A 19581-nucleotide genomic window follows, 5' to 3' on the forward strand; every position below is an offset into this window, starting at 1 on the left:
CCGATCAGTACAATGTGAGCACTGTCTTTATTAATGTCAAAGGAGGCAGTCTGCGTGCTCAGTATTATAGTCTAAGTGGGGCATATCAAATACATGTGGGGGCCCAAATATTGTTAGCCTACAGTACATATTTTTGATTATCCTAGACTCTACTTGCGCAGCACTGACATGCGTAATTGACACATTAAACAACCAACAGTAAATGCTGTATCACCAATGTAGCATAATGCCACGTCACTGAAACACTTGACTACACAACTTAGGAGGTGTAACACCAGAAATAAAATCAAATGCGTATGGACCCAGCCAGTGTTGATCAGACCCTGGCTTGTCTCCCAGTGGTATTGGCCCACAGATCACTCCTACTGATCCAGAGCCATCTAGAGGCTCTCTCTGCTGCCTCCATGGTGGCCTTGATGGGCTTCAATGTGCTCACAGCATGTCTTCCAATTTCCTCTTGGTACTGCTCGACTACATTCTGGTACTTTGACCGCTTCCGCTCATTCTTCTCCTCCGTGCGAGCCAAACTGTTGGTTATATCAATAGCACCCATCTTGAAAATACTGATGTAGGCACGATGTCTGGCCTCAATGAAGTTGTTGTGACGTGGACTGCGCGCACCTCCTTGCCATGTGCCTTCTTGGGGAAAGGTTCCTAGCCCAGCATGACCCGTTGCCGCAGCGTCCACCTGCACTCCGTTTCAGCTGCCTTGACTACCATGTTCAATCTTGAGTCTGAAGTTTCCATAGTGCAGTCATTCAGGATGAGGTCCTTGATGTTCTTGGGTCCATGGTGTCGATCCAGGGTAGTCTCCACGGGTGCTGGTTTGGTTGATGGTTTCGGCTATCATGTCAGATTGAGGCGGCCCGGTGAGCCAGTGGTTAGTCGTGGGTTCGAACCCGGCTCCAGCCTTCCTGTGTGGAGTTTGCATGTTCTCCTCGGGCCTGCGTGGGTTTTCTCCGGGTACTCCGGTTTCCTCCCACATTCCAAAAACATGCAGTGAGTGTGAGCGCGGATGGTTGTTCGTCTCTGTGTGCCCTGAGATTGGCTGGCCACCGGTTCAGGGTGTTCCCCGCCTACTGCCCGAAGACAGCTGGGATAGGCTCCCAGATGTGCTTTTTTTTCTCTCAATATCATGAATTTTTTTTTTTACAATATTGTCTTTTTTCTATACAGTATCATGAGACTTTTCATATTGCAACCTCCCGACAATACTGTATTGTGATAGTTAACATTTCGTGAGGTTCATATCGTGATAATATAACTTTTGGATATATTTCCGTCCCCAGAAGAACAGAAGGAAAAACATTTTAAAAGACTCTCTTTAAATACGCTGAGTAATTTTCAGATCCAAATCCTTCACCAAATGATGCACATCCATCCAAATGGGGCAAAGTGTGGAATACACACAAATCGATTCCGCTCTTGAATGTGTGCAAATGCCTGGCTGCCTGGGCCAGGCAGCGTCACCAGAGACAAGTAACTGAGGGGCGGAGCCAACGCCAGGAAGAAAAAAAATCCAGAACACATCCCGCCCCTTTGGCTTGTCTCAGCCAATCGCCTTCTCAGTTTACGGGAGCGCTCTTCGCTATTGCGTCAAAACGATCCGAAATCAGCCAATGGGCGCTGTCTTTTTTGTGACGTCACAAAGTAGCCAGTTCCCTCCAGCGGCAGGCAGCTTCATTTTCTGATCTGCTTTGTGCTAAAATGGAGGCTGGCCTCTCACCCTGAGTGGATCGCCTTCCTGGTTGAGGTTTACATGTTGACATGCAATAAATCTGCAGACAGAATGGTTGTGGATGCGCCTAATTCCAACGGGCCTTTTCAGCCGGTGGCCCTGATGCACTTCAGAGGTATGTACGGACAAATGATTCCTCTTGTGTTGTCGCGGGGAATTAAGGGAGAAAGGTGTATGTGTGTGTGCGTGTGTTGCTGTGCTCAGCTTTTCCTCCACCACTCGCAGTTTGGCTCTAGCGCGTTTAGCTACGTAAAATCAGGCCCGGTGTACTCATCAGCAAGCGCGGGGCCGTTAACCGTCTGCCGTTCACGTTTTGTAGGTGACGCGAGTACGCGAAATGCTCGTTTTCACTTGCTGGCTAACTAGCTAGCCACACTGTGTTGCCCATCCCCCAGCGACGACCAGTGACGCGAACGGAAGTGATGTTGGAGAACCAAGACGGGCTGCAGTTGACATTGTTGGTGACTTAAAAAAAAGTCTTAGCTGGTTTTCTGTTTACAAGTTATGAATTCTCAGAAATGAAGAGTTTGCGTGTGTGCAATCGTGCTTGCTTTCCCCTTCAGAGGATTTCAAGGGCACTCATCGTCAAAGACATTTCTCACACTCATAAGTGTCAAATGAATCAAGCGTGCCAATTATTTGCCTTTAATTAGGGCAGGATACTGGAAGAGAAATAAATGAGTGACAAACAAATAATGCGATTAATTTGTTGAGGAGGAAGTCACCCGAATTTTGTGTACTTTGACCCATCGACTAACTGGACTTGTGAATATTGTGCCACCTAATACCTGATATTGTGGCAGCATAAAACTCCAAATTTTGACATGTTGCAATTTTTTAACCAAAGGGGAAGTCAGCATTTTCTTGATAATATGTTCTATGCACCCCAGTAGTCCAGGCATGGAATTCTGATTAATATTGCGGTCTTGGCATACAATTAGGCAGCAAAATCCACTCATTTTTCTCTCTCTTGGAGTGGCCAAATTTAGTTGTGTTCAACTGTGATGTGATCTTCAGGAGACAGAAAATGGCAAAATAGCAGCCACCTGAGATAGACAAAAACGTGACCAACTTGCCACCTATCGCGCGAGAACTCCAGGTACAAATTCTGCACAAGTGTGCCGGCTCGTGGTGTAGTGGGTAGAGTGGTCGCCCCCGCAAGTGATGCTTTCTTCCAGTGCGTCACAGATTCAAATTTCGCTCTGAATCTTATTTTATTTGGTTTTTAAATTTTGTTTACAATTTTTTTCAGCCAGTCAGGAGTTGTGAATGAGCCGTTTTGTTTCACATGTTTCTTGAAAAATTAAACAGTTGAACATGTCCAATGTAGCTAGTGAAACACAAAAAGGTTAGGGTAAGGATAAATACAGGGTTAGAAATAAAAAAAGGTAACATTTAATATTTAAAACAATGACGTTAAAAGTTCAAGATTTTGAAAAAAAGCTTATGATTAGGAACCACAAAATAACTGGACATCGATTGTCCTAACAGCCACAGCTGGAATCAGAGCCGTGCATGCCAAAATAACACAAGCACGAGAGTTGCCGGCAAAATAACCACTACCTATTTTATTTCTCTTTCCTCTGCCTCACTCAGACACATTTCTCACACTGGTGTCCCCCTTCTCTGTAGCATTTTATTTCAAGGTTGCGCGTACATCATAAATACAATAACAATCAGATCAATCCTAGTTCGTGGCACATTTGAAGTGACTGGCACGTAACTACTGTATGTTTTTGAAAGTCACATCAGGATCCCTCGCATACATGCCTAAATTCACAGCAACGGGTGCGCATGATTTGACCACTACTATCGATGGTAGAAGGAGATGGTTTTCAGAAAAGTGTTTTGCGCTGTCTTAAGATGAATTCTTGTGTCGCGAGATAAGACGTTGAAGTTGCACGTGCCTGCTGCTTCACACCAAAAATCAGGATGGGAATTTGGCACCATAGTGTTAAGTTTGCGCGGGGGACTGCTGTGATTAGTGAAACCTGCAGAAAGCTTGGATGATTGGTCCAAGCCGTGAAAAGTTGCTGTTCTTGGATGAAATTACAATTGTGCGTAATTCACAGGCGTTGCTCGAATTTGTGTGAATTGTCTCATTTGCGGCTTTGAATATTCCTGAAGGGACTGGTTAACAACATTCCTGCAAACAGAGAGGGGCAAGGTCAATTTAGTTACTTTCCCGGTCCCTATAGTGACTTGTTTATTTAAAAAGACTGCCATCTTTAATTCCCACTAAGAAACAAACAACATGAAAGAATCATTTTCACCATTTATACAGTTTGTTGCAGAAGCTGAATTTTTTTTCCAGCATATTGAAGTAGGGCTGCACAATATTGGAAAAACATCTGATATGGATGTTGAATATAGTGATATTATTACTATATTTAATGTGTATCTAAAGAAATGACATTTTTGTTACGTAAATGCAAGCACGTTATTTATTTTTTTTTCCCCCACGTGGCGAAATAAGCAAGCTCAGTGTATCCATAGCAAACTAATTGTCATTCCCCTCGATACTCTTCATCCTTTGGAAGGTGTTTCTCATTTAAGGTTGCATATAAGAATACAATTCTGTAAGAAACTTATTGCACACCTTTACAATGCATATATTGGACAGGCTATTAGCGCAATGATAATATTTTTTTCGATATGTTGTGCAGCCCTGTTGGAAACTTTTCAACCGAGGAATGTGCTCCGTGCATCACCTGTACCACTCTTGATAAGAAAAGGGCATGAGAGAGCTGGAGCGGTTTCTATAGAACCATCTCGGAGGTCGTTCTAAAATGCAGGCCGTTTGCAAATGTGTTATCACTGTCATTGACTGATTGACTGACAGGAAGTGCAGTGACGAATGACGCTGCAAACGCCCACTTTCTAATTTTACACCAGTGAGACAGAGCCGGCCGTCACCAAAGTTATAAAAATATAGTCTATACAATAAACATAATAGTGTTTGACAACAACACGGAAGCATATTGATCATTTTAGATGAGCCATTGAATGAAATATTGACATTTTGGAGTAAAAAAATATCGCACGGCGGGGAAATTTTTCCCATTCACTTGATTGAGGGGTGTCCAACCGCAAAGCAAAGCCTCGCCACTTGTGAAATGAGTGTTTGGAGCCAATTGAAAACGGCCATAGTGGCCCATAAAATGCTCAAATGTCGAACTGATTTCTGATTGAAAATACTTGTTTTCTAAAAAAAAAAAAAAAAAAAAAATCTATCTGTTGCAGTTGATGCGGGTTAATAATTGGGAGAGAGACTTGAAATGGCGATTCTTTTTAAATCCCTCCATTCCTTCCAGGAACCCTTTTGACAGTCCCGCTCACGTGTGAACATTTCATTCTTTGGGCGCAGCAATACCAGACATGCCCTCTCACACTTTGTACAAAGGACTCGGTCGAGTTTGAAAGGCGCCACTGTACTCTGCAACGCGGCCTCAGCTGCAACCCAGGGCGATTATTGATTACATTCTATTGAGCCACACAAGCCGCTGCCTTTTGTGTCTGTCTCAAATCATTATGACCCTTGCATACAAGCAATGTTTTTGACATGTTCTTTTGCGAATTGTACTGTGAAAAGGTACGCTTGTTTAGTTCTTGGTAAATCACCTCTCTTTGAGTAGTGTTCGAAGTGAAATGGGAATATGACCCTTGATCGGCCTCTTGGACGTACAAAACTTGCCACCTGTGAATGTAAAGCTACAATCGAACTGCAGGCAAAATGACTGAAAAGTATATCGCGAAATATGTATTTCATTTGCAGTATTAGGTTCACACGCCAGACGAATTGAGGTTGCAATTAATGTGAAATGTGAACAATTACCAGAAAAAAATCTGAGTCCAGCCAAAAATCCGAATTGAGCTTTACGACCTTCAGTGCGAACGTAGACCAAGAGAGACAATGTCTCCTCAGTTTGGCTGCTTTCATTGCTTGCCCAACTTCAATGTAATGCCCCCCCCCCTTTTTTTTTAATTGTCTCTCGACCAAAATATTGGTCACGATAAAGGAAAAGAACAACACAATAAACTAGGAAAAATGTGTATTTAAAAAAACAACTGGAGAGCATTTTCAGAAATGGGCTAAATAATGGGGAGAAGCTTCAGATTTGGCAGATGCACTTAACTCATTCACTCCCAAAGACGTTTTTAAACGCCTTTTCAGACTTGGTCCAGAATTGGCTGGTACTGAATGAGTTACAGTCCGGGTTTATTGCTTGTTGACTGGCAAGCACAACCCATAATATATTGTGGCAGGCTCACAAATGAGTTAATGAAGCCATCAAAACTGCTTCGCCACATGCATCTGACATTCGAAAGGTGAGCCATTAAAATTTTTTTCAAAGAAGAAAAAAAAACATTACCTCAAGGTGGGACAGGCTCAGTGAAGGGAAACGGCATATAAGCGTAATAGTGAGTTGTACGGCTGCTGAGCCATGTCGTCGTGGCCCTTTGTGCATTTCCAACAGTGTTGCATACAAGAAGGCCTTCACCTTGCAGCAGTGGTTGTGTTAATGCTGCTTGTGTTGCAAACGTTGGCCTGCAAAGCTGCACAAATCCTGAATGCAATCACAAGTTGCTCTCTCTTATGCCTGCAAACCTCTAACGTTCTGTCTAAGTGCGTAAATATCGTATCTGTCGGTTCTTTACTTTGACCGTAAGAGATTGTCATTTCAGCCACACCCGAGCAAAAGCGGTTCCGACGTGACTGGTGATTTATTGCCGTCTTTTGTTTTGATCAGACAGTCGGTGTAATTCTGCTCTGTTCTCCATGATAAACTTGTCTGTCTGTGTTCGCACATGCCCTCCCCCACAGCGCTCAAATGGGGGTTACATTAATAGAAGTCGCATTGTGGTTCCTGTCGATATTGTGATCACCATTCAGAGTCTCTGTCTGTTACACAACGTGCCGAAAAGTATTTTGGGGACTGCTCAAAGTTGATTCCCCAGTCAGATAGGACTTATGTAAACGCAGGAGCGATGCAGAACGGAACCAGACTTGGATGTCAATTTTGGACATACAATGGTGTCTTGAGATGCGAGTGCCCTGACTTTTTTTTTTTTAATGACATAATTATACTACTTAATGCCTTGCAAAAATGACATTTTGAGGCCTGCTGTTGTCGTGAATGAGGGAATCGCGTTTTGGTGTCTTGTCATCATGAAATCCCAACCTTTCAAACTGATTGTCGGTCTAAAGTGTCCCTTTCATTCCTCAGAGGCGTGTTTGTACACTGCTTGGAATCACAAGATCGCCTTGCTTGTTTTACAACTTGATGATTTGGCATTCTCCCTTATTCCCCAAAGAGGCGTGCCACAAGATGGTTTCCCACCACCCACCAGCCTTCTCGAATTGTCGCGCTAACAAACCCGTTTAATTGGGCACAAGTTGAACTCAAACGCCGTCTCAATACTTTTGTCCACAACTCTCTGTAAAGTACGTTGAGAGGCTGCGTTTTTTTTTTTTTGGGATTCGGTGACACCGGATACTTGCTCTCTTGTCCCTCTAAATGAGTGACGCTAGCTAGCGTTGTGTGAAATTGGAGCCGTAGCATTCTTTTGAGCCCTTTCAAGTGCAACAACACAGGTTTTAATGTACACTGCTTTCTTTGAAAAAGTATTTTGCCACCTTCTAAAATTCTTGTTTCTGTATCGTCCCCACCCCACCCCTTGAATGTTTAGGATAAAGCCACCTGACGATTTTGTGAAGAACTACTTGCCCCCGTGTTAAATCATGAATTTGCTGTGGCTAATTACATTTTACACTTCCGTTGTTTGATCGACTGTGAGTTGTTGTTGTTTTGGTTTGTTTTTTGTAAATTATGAAATACCCTAAAACTTTAACCCTATAAACCACATAGGTAGTATCATACAGGTGGCAGTATAAGAGCCATTGGAAAAAAGAACAATTAAAACACGACTCTGCCTTGCATTTGTTGACTCGTTTAATAAACGACCGTGTCCCTTGTGTCATTTCCTCTGCTCGTTTGTTTACACATGGAAATGAAGCGAAACAGGAAGTTCTGTAACAACCACGTACCAATAATAGCGACCACCATTTTTTCCCCCCCCTTTGTCGCGTGCTCCGCACATCTGGGCCGTGACCGTTCACCCACTTCCCAAATCCCTCGTCCTCACATCTCTCTTCTTAATTTCCGCTCGCCTGCTCTGGGTTTCGAATAGTCCCGACACTTGAGTCTTCACGACTCATTTGCCAGCTCGCATCTCTCTCGCAACAGTCGCTCTATTCCGTATTCGTTCTTGACAGTTGGTCCTACCCCATCGTCCCCTTGAGCTCACCCTCCTCGCAAAAACATGGCGTCCCCTCGTCCCAGATTCCCAACTGCTTCATTTCTCAGGTGTCGCTCGAGATGCCATGTCTGACCCTGTTCTCCTGCCTGGCTATTCCCGCAGACGTGGCCCCCGCGGAGCAAGAGAAGCTATTCATCCAGAAGCTGCGGCAGTGCTGCGTCCTCTTTGACTTCCTGTCCGACCCGCTGAGTGACCTGAAATGGAAGGAGGTGAAGCGGGCGGCACTGAGCGAGATGGTGGAGTACATCACCCACAATAGGAATGTCATCACAGAGCCCATCTACCCGGAGGTGGTTCACATGGTCAGTGAAGCGCCTGGCTGTTTGGGCAGAGTTCGGAAGGGTCTGTTTGTTTTCCAAAGACGATGATGCGGGTGAAAGTCGGTCATAGAATAGGGGCTGGCGGCCTGGTTGGCTAAGTTTTAGTTTATGTGACATCAATTTAATTAACCTTCTATCAACAGTGTGCACAAAGCCATAATTGGATGGTAAATTAAGATATGGGTTTGGGGGGGGGGGGCTTGGTCGACGCACTAACACACAAATGCAAAATGCAACGGCGATAGCAGTTCAAAACTCGCATCCAGAGGCTCTCGCGTCATTTCAAGGCACGTAGCTCGGTTTGCAATTTCCACACCGTCCCAACTAGGCACGGGCAGCTAAACATCAACATTATATATATATATAAATGGTGAAAAAAGGACCAGCTTTTTTTTTTTCCCCCCTGCACCTGTGCGGAGCATTTCTACATGCTGATACGACTTGCAGTTGAAGCGCCGTTCACAAGCAATACTGTCATTGTAATGATGGGAATAAAATTAGAAATTTTGAGGGGTATTTGCTGTGCCATGTGTGCAGTGTGTTGGTTGCTTAGCAACCTGGTCAAGTACTCTGTTATGAGCATGGTATTTTCTGGTAAAATTGCTTATTTTTCTTTTTTGTTTTTTTTTTACTTAAAAAAAATGCAAACTCCGTCAAAGTGGCCTCTATATCTTTTTCCTGTGCCATGCTGGAACCTCATAAGTCACAATCTGGTACAATACAAAAATCTATACCATTGCTCAGTCCACACGGAGTGGTAATTATTTTTACAAATCAGTGACCAATCTAAAATTTTGAAAATGGATTTCTCTCTTTGTTGAAGCAATGTTATTGGTTGAACAAAGATGCTGTTTGGGGTCTTTAAAGTACTACAGTATTTTGGAAGTACAAGGTTTTGTCCTGACTCCAGTGAAATGTGCATGCGTTTATGTGGGCATGCGTAGCGTATATGTTTCGAAGTGGGAGAATTTAACAAACCGCAGGCTTGTCAAATATTTCCTATTCTCACTATGATAATTGATGTCAGAAAACCGTTTCTTGTCATGATGCGCTCTGATTATTAGGTCGTGTTTCCAACACAGGGATTTCCCTGCTCACAAAGGAAGTGCCGAAGTTGACATTTGGAGCACAACAGCTGTCTGTTGCCCGTCGTCCTTATTATGGCTTTTCTCCAGCCAGTCTTAAGAAATTTCAGACACCAAAGCTGACATTAGCATATAGTCTTGTGTAGACCTTTTCTTTCAGTTTCCGTTATCACTTCGCGCATCTTTGCTGGTCTGATGTGTGGCGCTGCCACAACAAGCCTGTATACCTTGCAGTCCTGTCGAACAAGGCTTAGAGTGTCTCAGTGGACCACCTGCACTGTCCCATGACTGCCCAGCCGGCTACAGCAGCCCACAGGGGAGTCAGTTGACATGCGAGAGGCCACATTACCGCACACACGCACGCATTATTGTCAGCCAAACCCCTTGCAGCCCACAGTTCCAGGAGCTTATAAATAAAATCGACTTTTGACTGATAGATGAGAAGATAAAGGGTTTGTACATTTACCCTTTCTAGAGGCCAGTTGTATTCTGCTCCTCATCCGTCCGGCCTAATGTACGGAGTTGTTTTGCTCATGAGCGGCCGCCTTCTGCAGTTATTTAATGATGGACGCGTCTGTAGCACAGAGCATATGCGCGCCATATTTCATAGTTGGTGCTTTTGCTCAGTGTATGGGTGGTGTTTGGAAATGTTTGCGTATGTGTCACCAATTGTATTTTGTTGACGGGAGTATTTCAGATGTGTGTGCTTACGCTGCATTAGCAAAGATCTGATAGGGATATATTTTTTAATCCAGAATTGGAAGAGGCCTGACTCCATCCTCAAAATATTAGTTAGTTAGTTTTTTTTTGTTTGTTTTTTTTTTAACGATTCCATCACACACACATATCCCAATTGTGCCACTCCTGGCATGCTGTGTAAAACCGGCCATTAATGCCCCCTCCTCCTTATGACCAATTTCGTCCTAAAATCTACACAAAAATCAGGAGGGAATTGACAGAAAACATTTAAAGGGCCTCATGACAATTAACCATTTAAACCTGATTAAATCTTTTTCTAGCTCATTACCAAAAATAGTTACCGCTATAGCTGTTGAATTTAATATCCATTACATAGCTGCTTTTGTGGTGACGTTTTGGTTAGTCTGTGTTCAAGCAGCCACCCTAAATTAGAACAACCCAATACAGTCATTCTTTTGCTCCCTCGTCTCATCCCGAATTCATGCTCTCTTCATTTTCTGTCTGCCTTTAGTTTGCCGTGAACATGTTTAGAACACTGCCTCCTTCCTCCAATCCCACGGGAGCTGAATTTGATCCCGAGGAGGATGAGCCGACACTTGAAGCGGCGTGGCCACACCTCCAGGTTGTTGCTCCTTTCATTGATTCCAACATTACAGGTTCACTCACTCCATTGTCTGTTGTGTTTGCAAGAGCGCGTCACTATTCAGTACGTAGTGCGAAAAGAAATTGTTAGCTTTTAATTTGAATAATGCACACACAGAAAAGATGCGGTTATGGTTCATGAGCAGCGCATGACATCACACATGTAGTATTTTACTCTCAATTCTGCCCCTTTTCTGCTTCTGTTGCAGCTCGTCTATGAATTTTTCCTTAGGTTTTTAGAATCGCCCGACTTTCAGCCCAACATAGCAAAGAAATACATCGACCAGAAATTTGTTATGCAGGTAAGACGAAGAGAAGCACTTGTCGGTTCAGACAAACGACTTGACACCACTATGGGAAAATCATTCAGTTCAACAAAAACAACCATAAAAAGGTATTTTCAAGGCCTTGTGAGATTATGCATGCTTAATGTGACATGTGTCTTCTCTCTTACAATTGAAGCTTCTAGAACTATTTGACAGTGAAGATCCCAGAGAGCGAGACTTCCTCAAAACGACTCTTCACAGGATCTATGGGAAGTTCCTCGGCCTGAGAGCTTACATCAGAAAACAGATCAATAACATTTTCTATAGGTCAGTGTAGTTTGAGTTATTTTTTTAAAAACTTTTGGGCAATAAGTCAAATGAAAGTGGATACTGTTTCCTCAAATAGTGGCCCCCAATTACATGTAGTAAAAATCATACCGCAAATGGATAAAAACAGGTGGTACCACGATGCGTCAAAGTACTCGAGCATGCGTCACCTTCACAGCAGACGTTACGTCTGTAAAGCAAAAATATTTCAATTCTAGTAGGTGCATTGTGCACCCTTCATGGAACAAAATCTGAAATTTTACCATTGAAACGTTCACTTTTCAAAATTAGAGCTGGGCAAAACGCACGGTACTCTCTGCAGTTGAGTAAATGAATGACACCCCAACCCGGCCACTATATGAGGTAACGAGATTAACAGTGTTGGAATAGCCCCCAAAAAAATTACTTCCCTTGGTTTTTTTTTTTCCAAGGTTTATCTATGAGACAGAACATCACAATGGAATTGCTGAACTACTGGAAATACTTGGAAGGTTTGCTTCATTCTTTTCCACTTCATCACAAACACACCTGCGCAGTCGAATAGAATTCCCTACAAAAGAACTACTTCATCTTCAGTGTGATACCCGCCACCCTATTAAATACCCACCTATTTTCTGTGGCACTTGTGCTCATGAGTGTCTCTGGTTAGCTGGAGCTTATCCCAGTTGACTTTGAACACACATCCAGTTGCATAATTCTAATCGACAGATCCTCATGAGTTGCTTTGCTTGTCTCGCAGCATTATCAATGGATTTGCCTTACCTCTAAAAGAAGAGCACAAGATTTTCCTGTTGAAGGTTTTATTGCCGCTACACAAAGTGAAGTCACTCAGTGTCTACCATCCACAGGTACAGTGTGTGTCTGTTGTCTGTTCGGCAACGGTTTATACTTGGACTCGGTCGTTGTGAAAGTGATTGTCGTGCTTGGGTTGAATGCTGCACTGAAAAAAAATAATTTGAGCAAATGCACTGCAGATGTTAAAATATTAAAATCTGAACTTTTCTCTTTTGCAGCTGGCTTACTGTGTGGTGCAGTTTTTGGAAAAGGACAGCACTCTAACTGAGCCGGTATGTTGAATTGATGTCTTGTTTTCGCATCGTCTAAAACGGCCGATTCTTAACATTATTCTCTGACTCCCCCCCCGCAGGTGGTCATGGCTCTCCTCAAGTACTGGCCCAAAACACACAGTCCCAAGGAGGTGATGTTCCTCAACGAACTAGAGGAGATTCTGGACGTCATAGAGCCATCCGAGTTTGTTAAGGTGCAGGAGCCTCTCTTCCGGCAACTGGCGAAATGCGTGTCCAGCCCGCATTTCCAGGTAACGGACACAATGCGCTCATCCCGGGAAATCCATTCATTAATCTAGCCGCCCCGCTGAGATGCACCGTGTCCTCTCTAGGTGGCAGAGCGAGCGCTGTACTACTGGAATAACGAGTACATCATGAGTCTGATCAGCGACAACGCGGCCAAGATTCTCCCAATTATGTTCCCCGCTCTGTACCGCAACTCCAAGACCCACTGGAACAAGTGAGAAGCATCGCCTTTGCTAGCCGGCCCCCCCGCGTGACACCCGTAGGGAACAATGCGTCACTGAAGCATCGTCAACTGTCACACGGCGAACGCAAGTGTGACAGTACTACTCTTGGGACTACAAAAATCCCCCGGCTATTTGCAGGGGATAGGGACCAAGCCCCTGCAAAGAAATACAACAAGATACACATACTAAAAATGAAAATGTATCACAAACTATGATCCCAAAACATAATGTCATTTGAAAATGTTGCGTATAACATTCTAGTTAAAAATGAATGGATTGCAGATTAATTGGGGTGGGGGGGTGTGAATGGGGGAATCCCCCTTCCAAGATGACCAGGCTGAAATGGTTGCCCAGTGGTCAACATTTAACACGTTATAAAATAAATGACAGTAAAAGCAAATGTATGTGTTGTTTTGTTTCCTTTCGAGGATAAATAAAAAGTAACTCATAATTGCGAAGACCTTTAAAGGGGGTAAGGAAATAACACCCGTTAGTTCCTGAAGCGAAATTTTCAAAATTGTTTGTGGTAGAAATGCCTAATTGCATAGGGATTGATTGATTGATTTTTTTCATTGAACAAGTCGGGATGTAATGAATCCAATTGTTTGAATACAGCATACATCTTTATGTAACCCTCCAAACGCTGATAAATGTGACGATTGAGCGTCTGTGTACGCGCACAAACGAAAGACATTTATCTGCTCTCGGGCTCTACTCTTAATACAAGTGTGCGACCCGGGTTTCGGGCTCATAACTTCTCGCTAAGCAAACCTTTGCTACAAGTTAAGTAAGCCAATACGTTTGTAGTGTGCACCGCCGAATACAAAAGCAACTCGATGGCCATCTCCTCGGTTGCCGTCCAGATGACAGACTTGCCGACGCTATTATAGCAAATTCTCAATTGTCCTGCGTTTGTCTGCAGGACCATCCACGGTCTCATCTACAACGCTCTGAAGCTGTTCATGGAGATGAATCAGAAGCTCTTTGACGACTGCACACAGCAATTCCGAGCCGAGAAAAACAAGTGGGCATCACACGCGGCGTCATTTCTCTTCGAGGCCCTTTGAGTTATGAACCGATGATGTCATAATAATGCGGAAATGTTTGGCCCAATAGGGAGAAGGCCAAATCGAAGGAGCGTGAAGAAGCGTGGATCAGAATCGAGAACCTCGCCAAGTCGAATCCACAGGTGAGCGACGTGTCTTCGCCATGATTTCCTTTTGAAGGCCGTTTTCACGCTGCACTTGGATCGGGGTCGCGAACGTGAACGAGAGCGCCCCTCTGCAAGCCTGCCCATATTCGGAAATGCTTGCTTAGCAGCCTACAAAGAAATGCCAAAGAAGCTTTTCTCGCTGGTTCCGACAAGAAGTGGACGGCATCTCAGCAATATGGATGTCGCTATTGTCCAGAAGCTCGCTACGCCGCATTTCAAACTTTGACGAAATAGCAATCTGAAATCTGGAGGCACCGTGACGCAGCTCTTGAGGTGAACCTTTTTTAAACTTGAGGCGTGTCGCACTGAACGCCGCCCCCCGCCTTGCGCTTTTGCCGCGTCTCGGCATGGCACCCGGCCCTCGCGCCGACGCAATCCATCCACAATGAATATCTTTGACGGCGCGTTTGCAAAGTGCAGTGCGAAACGGCCTTCCGTACATGGTGTGGCTTTTCAAAATAAAAGTCACGTTGAGGATAGAGGGATGAGCACCCCCCTTTTTTTTTTGGTTACTGAAAGGCAAACAAAATTGAGGGGAAGAATTGTCAAGGTTTTAGAAATAAATGAAATCCTTTCAACAGAAACTGGAAAGGTTTCGTTCACGTGTGACACTTTGACATATTAAAAAAAATATAAATGTACTGTATTTTATATCAATAAATTGTATTTGTTCATCGCACATCAGCTTCTGTTTAAAGATACTGTATGTGAAGTAACAAAAACATATCGGTCATATATTCCACTCGCTTTATTGATTTCCACAGCTACAAGTTTGTGACAAACGCTCGAGTTAATCTAAAAAAGTCCTCTAAGGTGCATACGAACCCAGATCCAATGGTTTTGGCGCTTACTTTGCCCCTTTGAGCTAAATTGTTGGTACTTGTTTGCAAACCAGATACATTTCCAAGTAAGGGTCTTGTGTTTGAATCTCAAAATGAAGCTTGGTAGTTTGTGCACAACTTCTTGATTATTCGTTCTTCTCTGCATGCCATTCAACATCTTTTCTCCACCCTGACCCACTGCCCTTTTTTTTTTGTTTGTTTTGTTGTTGTCGTCCCCACCCTCCTTCTTTTGGACTCAGTTCTCTGTGCTTGTTGATCCCTCTGACTTCAATAGTCCAGTAGCAATGGAGACGGATGTTCCTTTGATAGAAGATGTTCAGAGGTTAAAAAAGACAGTTGAGGAAGGCGCGACTCAGGTAAACCTGGCTTCTCTCTGTCTCAATTTATCTGTCCCTTGTTAAATTCTTTCAGTTTTGATTCCCCCACACACCAAGACATGCACCCTGTGGAAATGTATTGATTTTTATTTCATTTTTTTTTAACTCATTCACTCCCAACGATGTTTTTAAACGTCTTTTCAGACTTGGTCCAGAATTGGCTGGTACTGAATGAGTTAATAAAGGACCAAAGGCTTTTGTATGCACACTTGCATCAAATGTGGTTGTGTCTGAATTTGGCCCTTTTTATAGAGCAGGGTGTCTCATGATCTCTGGTGATGTAAAACATTTATTTGAAACTTTTTGTGGTTATCCCATCTTGCAATTTGAGTGTTTCCTCAAGGGCATTGAATCGATCACGGCTCAACTGTTCAGATTATGTTTCACCTCTCATCTGAGCTGGCTTCATCAGTTCATGCTCAAACACGAATATGGGGGTCACTCTAGTCAGCTCGAGTCTTTATCTTCAAATGAGCCTCATTTTGAATTCAGTCAGGGGTTGGGCGAGTCCCCGTTTGCTGCTTTCCCGCTGTATAGTACTGCACTGGTTCTGATTGCCTCAGTTCGAGCTGATGGGATTCCATTTCAAGATGACACTACGAAGCATTAAAATTGTTTGTTGCAACAACGTGCAGACAAATAGTGGAAGGAGAACTTGGGTTTCCAAGGGGGTGGAATATTTCTGGAAGGTTTTTGGTCTGTTTCCATTTGACTTGGCTGAGGAATTGAAGCCTAAATATATGCTTTGTTTTGCCATAAGAAGCAAAAAAAAGGATCCTCCGGCACGCTTCTGATGCCCTATCTGCATTTTTGCCAAAGTCCTTTTTGGCAATTGGCTCGTCATATTGGACTGCCCTCGGAACAATTATGCAATACGTTTTCCCCTAATTACATTCAGATTCCTGATTAAGAACCGTTTAATTTTGTTTATTCCAGTGAAGTTTCCAACTTTGAAAATTCCCAGAATTTTGCAAGCCTCATGAGCGCGAAGGACTGTGTTTGCTCTGGCAAGCATTGCACGAGTCTTGACATTTTTTCTATGATCATAGCTTTCTGCTTCTGATGGACATCTAAAAATGTACATTTTCCAAAATGGCCGACAAGAGGACAGGCCTCACAACACTGTTTTGTTTGATGGTTTCTTTTTTTTTTTTTTTTTTTTTGGAGTTAAACCTTCAATCAAGTATTTAATCTACAAACCATGAACATTTCGGGGAAAAAAGCAATCAGGTTAGCACTCCTTACTTTTTGACTGGCCCTCGTATTTATGGCCTAGAAGTATTTTTCATACAAATATTTACATTGATGATGACTTGCGGCCTAAGAGTCGGCTGGTGAGAGACGATTACGCAAATTTTGGACAAATGCTGGTTGGGGGGGGAACAGTGTATCAAGGGTCCAATGTTGGGATTTATGCTGTCCAGGGCTTGAAGAGATTTTCCTCACTGTCAAATCAATGATGGAATTTTCAAGGACTGCGCTTGCTGCAGTCTTCTCGTTTGACCGAGTAGCTCAGCAGGAGGATAAGACGACTCACTCAATCAGACTTGTCTCCGTGTCACAGCTGCAGCACGGCCAGTGGAAGGATCGGCCCATGGTGCGGCGCAAGTCTGAGTTGCCTCAGGACATCTACACCACAAAAGCCTTGGAGACCCACCGCAGAGCTGAAGACATGTTGACCACCCGCGATGGACTCTAGATCCACCCACCTAACTGCCCATCCATGGCCATGTACACCCCTCATCCTTCCACCCCCCCCCTTTTTTTTTTTACCTCCATGTCCTTAGATGTCGTCCATTCCGGCTGACTCTTTGAGTGGTGCAGCACATTGGGCCTGTGACCAGTACAGAAGTTCCGTATTCACGTTCCTCAGATTTCTGCTTTCTCAGGTTCTTTTGTTTTTGTTTGGAGAAGGACGTCCATCCGTGTCCATGTGTCTTTTAGCCCATGGAGTTGTTTCCGTGTCGACTGACCTGTTCCTCCCACCACTCTGTCGCTGGAACCCAGAAACAAAACAACTGAGGATACGGCGACAGTTCTCATATTCTTTCTGGGGATGTGGAGCTGCAGGAACGCAGCGCGTAATGGATTTTTGTTCTCCAACACACGGAAGACGAAGATCAAAGACAATGTTTTGTTGTCGTTAATTTTTCTTTTCTGTCTTTTAACGGACATCTTGTCAGTGCCAAGACTGTGGTGTGTTGTTAATCTCAGATTCAAACAGGGGCACCTGCCTTTGGTTTTGGTCATTAGTGGATTTTTTTTGTTGTTGTTTCTTTTTAGTGTAGCACACTTAACGACCAAACTCAGGCCTGTCAGTCGCCTTGCAATGTCCAGGTAGGCAGCGAAGAAAGATGACGTTGTCCTGTGGACATCCGTCACTTTCCATTTCTTTATTTCATGTGCCATTTCCCTGTTATGTATGCTTGCTTTCTTGTGTTCACAGGCAAAGTTTGAAAACCAGACGGCTGTCATGCCCACTCAGTTCACACACACAATGGTACTGCTGAATGTGACTCCAGATCCCTATAAACTTGGGCAAGAGTTAAAAATATCCAGAATTGATTGGTAAAAAGCTCCTAATTTATGATTAAAATCAAGCTCAAGTAACCTAGCTAGGTTTAGAGGCACTTAATACAAAAATAGAAATACCAAAAAATCCCCTACGTCAAGCATGTTTGGTCTACCAATGTCGGTCCATCAGAGAATGAGTACTTGTTGTTTCGACTAACGCATCGAGCTTGTTCTGATTTCTTCAAATTATTGTGCTAGTTGTCCCGTCCCTGCAGGTGAACTAGTTTGGCCACCCCGGCCCAAAAACCAGCCGGTGTCACACAGATGCTGAACAGTGAACTGACATTGTAACTTGGCTTGTTTTACTGTACTAATACTGTATTTGCTTGAATGCAAAAAGTTGTAAATTCAAAAAGTACCATGTTAAACATGTACCTTTTACTCCGGAGGAATGCCATTCAACCAAACTTGATTTCTTGTTTCTTAAAAGAAAATTAACCCATGCTTGCTGGGACATGATCTTTTATGGGTTTTATGAGTTATTTTAGTGCACACAAAAAGGTCCTTTGGATAAAGAGAGATGAATAAAAATGTATTTGGTGGCTTGTCTTTTCGCAGATCTTTTCATTTTATTTCCAAAACATAACTTAAGTGTCCTTTTGTATGTGACCTGTACTATATGATTCATTTAATATTGTATATATGATTTACCTTGTTTCATGTAGTGTTATATATCTAGATGAATTTTGTACAAATTTGTCCTGTACAGAATAAAACCTCCATAGCAAGTGAAAACGTAAATCTGGCACATCTTATTTTATTCCGACCGGCCCTCAATTTGCTTAGCAGGATGGTTTTGAAGAGAGTGCATATTTTTGCTGTTAAATCCATGTTCATGTGTTCCAATCTCTGTTTAGGAGTGTGCAACTATATTGAATGAATAAAGACCGAATTTGAATATATATTTTTAACCATGCATCCATGTTGGCTTTACTTGACTGTAATTTAAATGCCAAATCTTCCATAATACACCGAACAGCTTGATTTGTAAACATTGATCTTTGTAATGACTAGTTACAAGCACAAGAGGGAGCCACAGGTTTTGGATAGAACAAAAGCTGGTCCACACAATGGTCAGTAACATTTTACATCGGTTAAAAAAAAGGGGTTTCAAACGACTCAACTAAGTAACTAACTAAAATACAAGTTGTCTAACAAATGTCTCCGAAATTAACCACTGTAAATCGCCCCAAATTTTGGGACGGCGGTGAACACAAGTGGCTGTAGCTGTCAACCGCCTCACAGTCTATGGGTCCCGAGTTTGAATCTTGGCTCAGGCCTCGTTTGGAGTTCGAATGTTGTCCGCATGATTTTTGTGGGGTTTTCCTGTCACTTTGAATGCTTGTCTACATGTGCTCCGCGATCGACTGGCGACAATTTCAGGGTTTAACTCGCCCTTCGCCCAAAGTCTCCCTCTCTCACATGAGGGCCCGTAGAAAATGGATGGAAGATAATTAAACTTGCCAAGTAACATTTTACAAAACACTGGAAGTGAAGTCAAAACATTTTCTTTGCAATTGTTTATTTATGTATTTCCTTGGGGTCAGTGCACATTAATCAATACATGAATAAACAGTGTAAATGCGCCAGACTTAGCATAAATGCTAGTACGTGTCTGCCCCATTAGCTAATTTAAACTG

At 43.2% G+C, this 19581-nt stretch overlaps 1 protein-coding gene across 2 annotated transcripts; it reads left to right on the forward strand.

The window, feature by feature from the left end:
- Positions 1–1672: 1672 nt before the first annotated feature.
- Positions 1673–18852, forward strand: ppp2r5ca (protein phosphatase 2, regulatory subunit B', gamma a). Of its 2 annotated transcripts, XM_086127345.1 has the most exons (14): positions 1673–1853; positions 8162–8361; positions 10675–10785; positions 11015–11107; positions 11268–11398; positions 11830–11889; positions 12138–12246; positions 12412–12465; positions 12546–12716; positions 12798–12925; positions 13858–13959; positions 14052–14124; positions 15230–15346; positions 16932–18852. In XM_086127345.1, exons 1-14 carry the CDS (start codon positions 1760–1762, stop codon positions 17064–17066), a joined length of 1578 nt encoding a protein of 525 aa, XP_085983471.1. In that variant the 5' UTR covers positions 1673–1759; the 3' UTR covers positions 17067–18852. The 2 variants fall into 2 exon arrangements, with proteins under 2 accessions (XP_085983471.1, XP_085983473.1); XM_086127347.1 differs by lacking the exon at positions 15230–15346 and having other exon boundaries at positions 1674–1853.
- The last annotated feature ends 729 nt before the right edge of the window (positions 18853–19581 follow it).

This window comes from Hippocampus guttulatus, chromosome 13, assembly GCF_054856545.1.
Source record: "Hippocampus guttulatus isolate MCC_2025c chromosome 13, RoL_Hgut_1.0, whole genome shotgun sequence".
NCBI lineage: Eukaryota > Metazoa > Chordata > Actinopteri > Syngnathiformes > Syngnathidae > Hippocampus > Hippocampus guttulatus.

Coding starts and splice junctions, on each gene's coding strand:
- ppp2r5ca (XM_086127345.1), top strand. CDS start 1,760: ATGTTGACATGCAATAAATCTGCAGACAGAATGGTTGTGGATGCGCCT. Junction 8,362..10,674: donor ACCCGGAGGTGGTTCACATG/GTCAGTGAAGCG, acceptor GTCTGCCTTTAG/TTTGCCGTGAACATGTTTAG. Junction 15,347..16,931: donor TTGAGGAAGGCGCGACTCAG/GTAAACCTGGCT, acceptor TCCGTGTCACAG/CTGCAGCACGGCCAGTGGAA.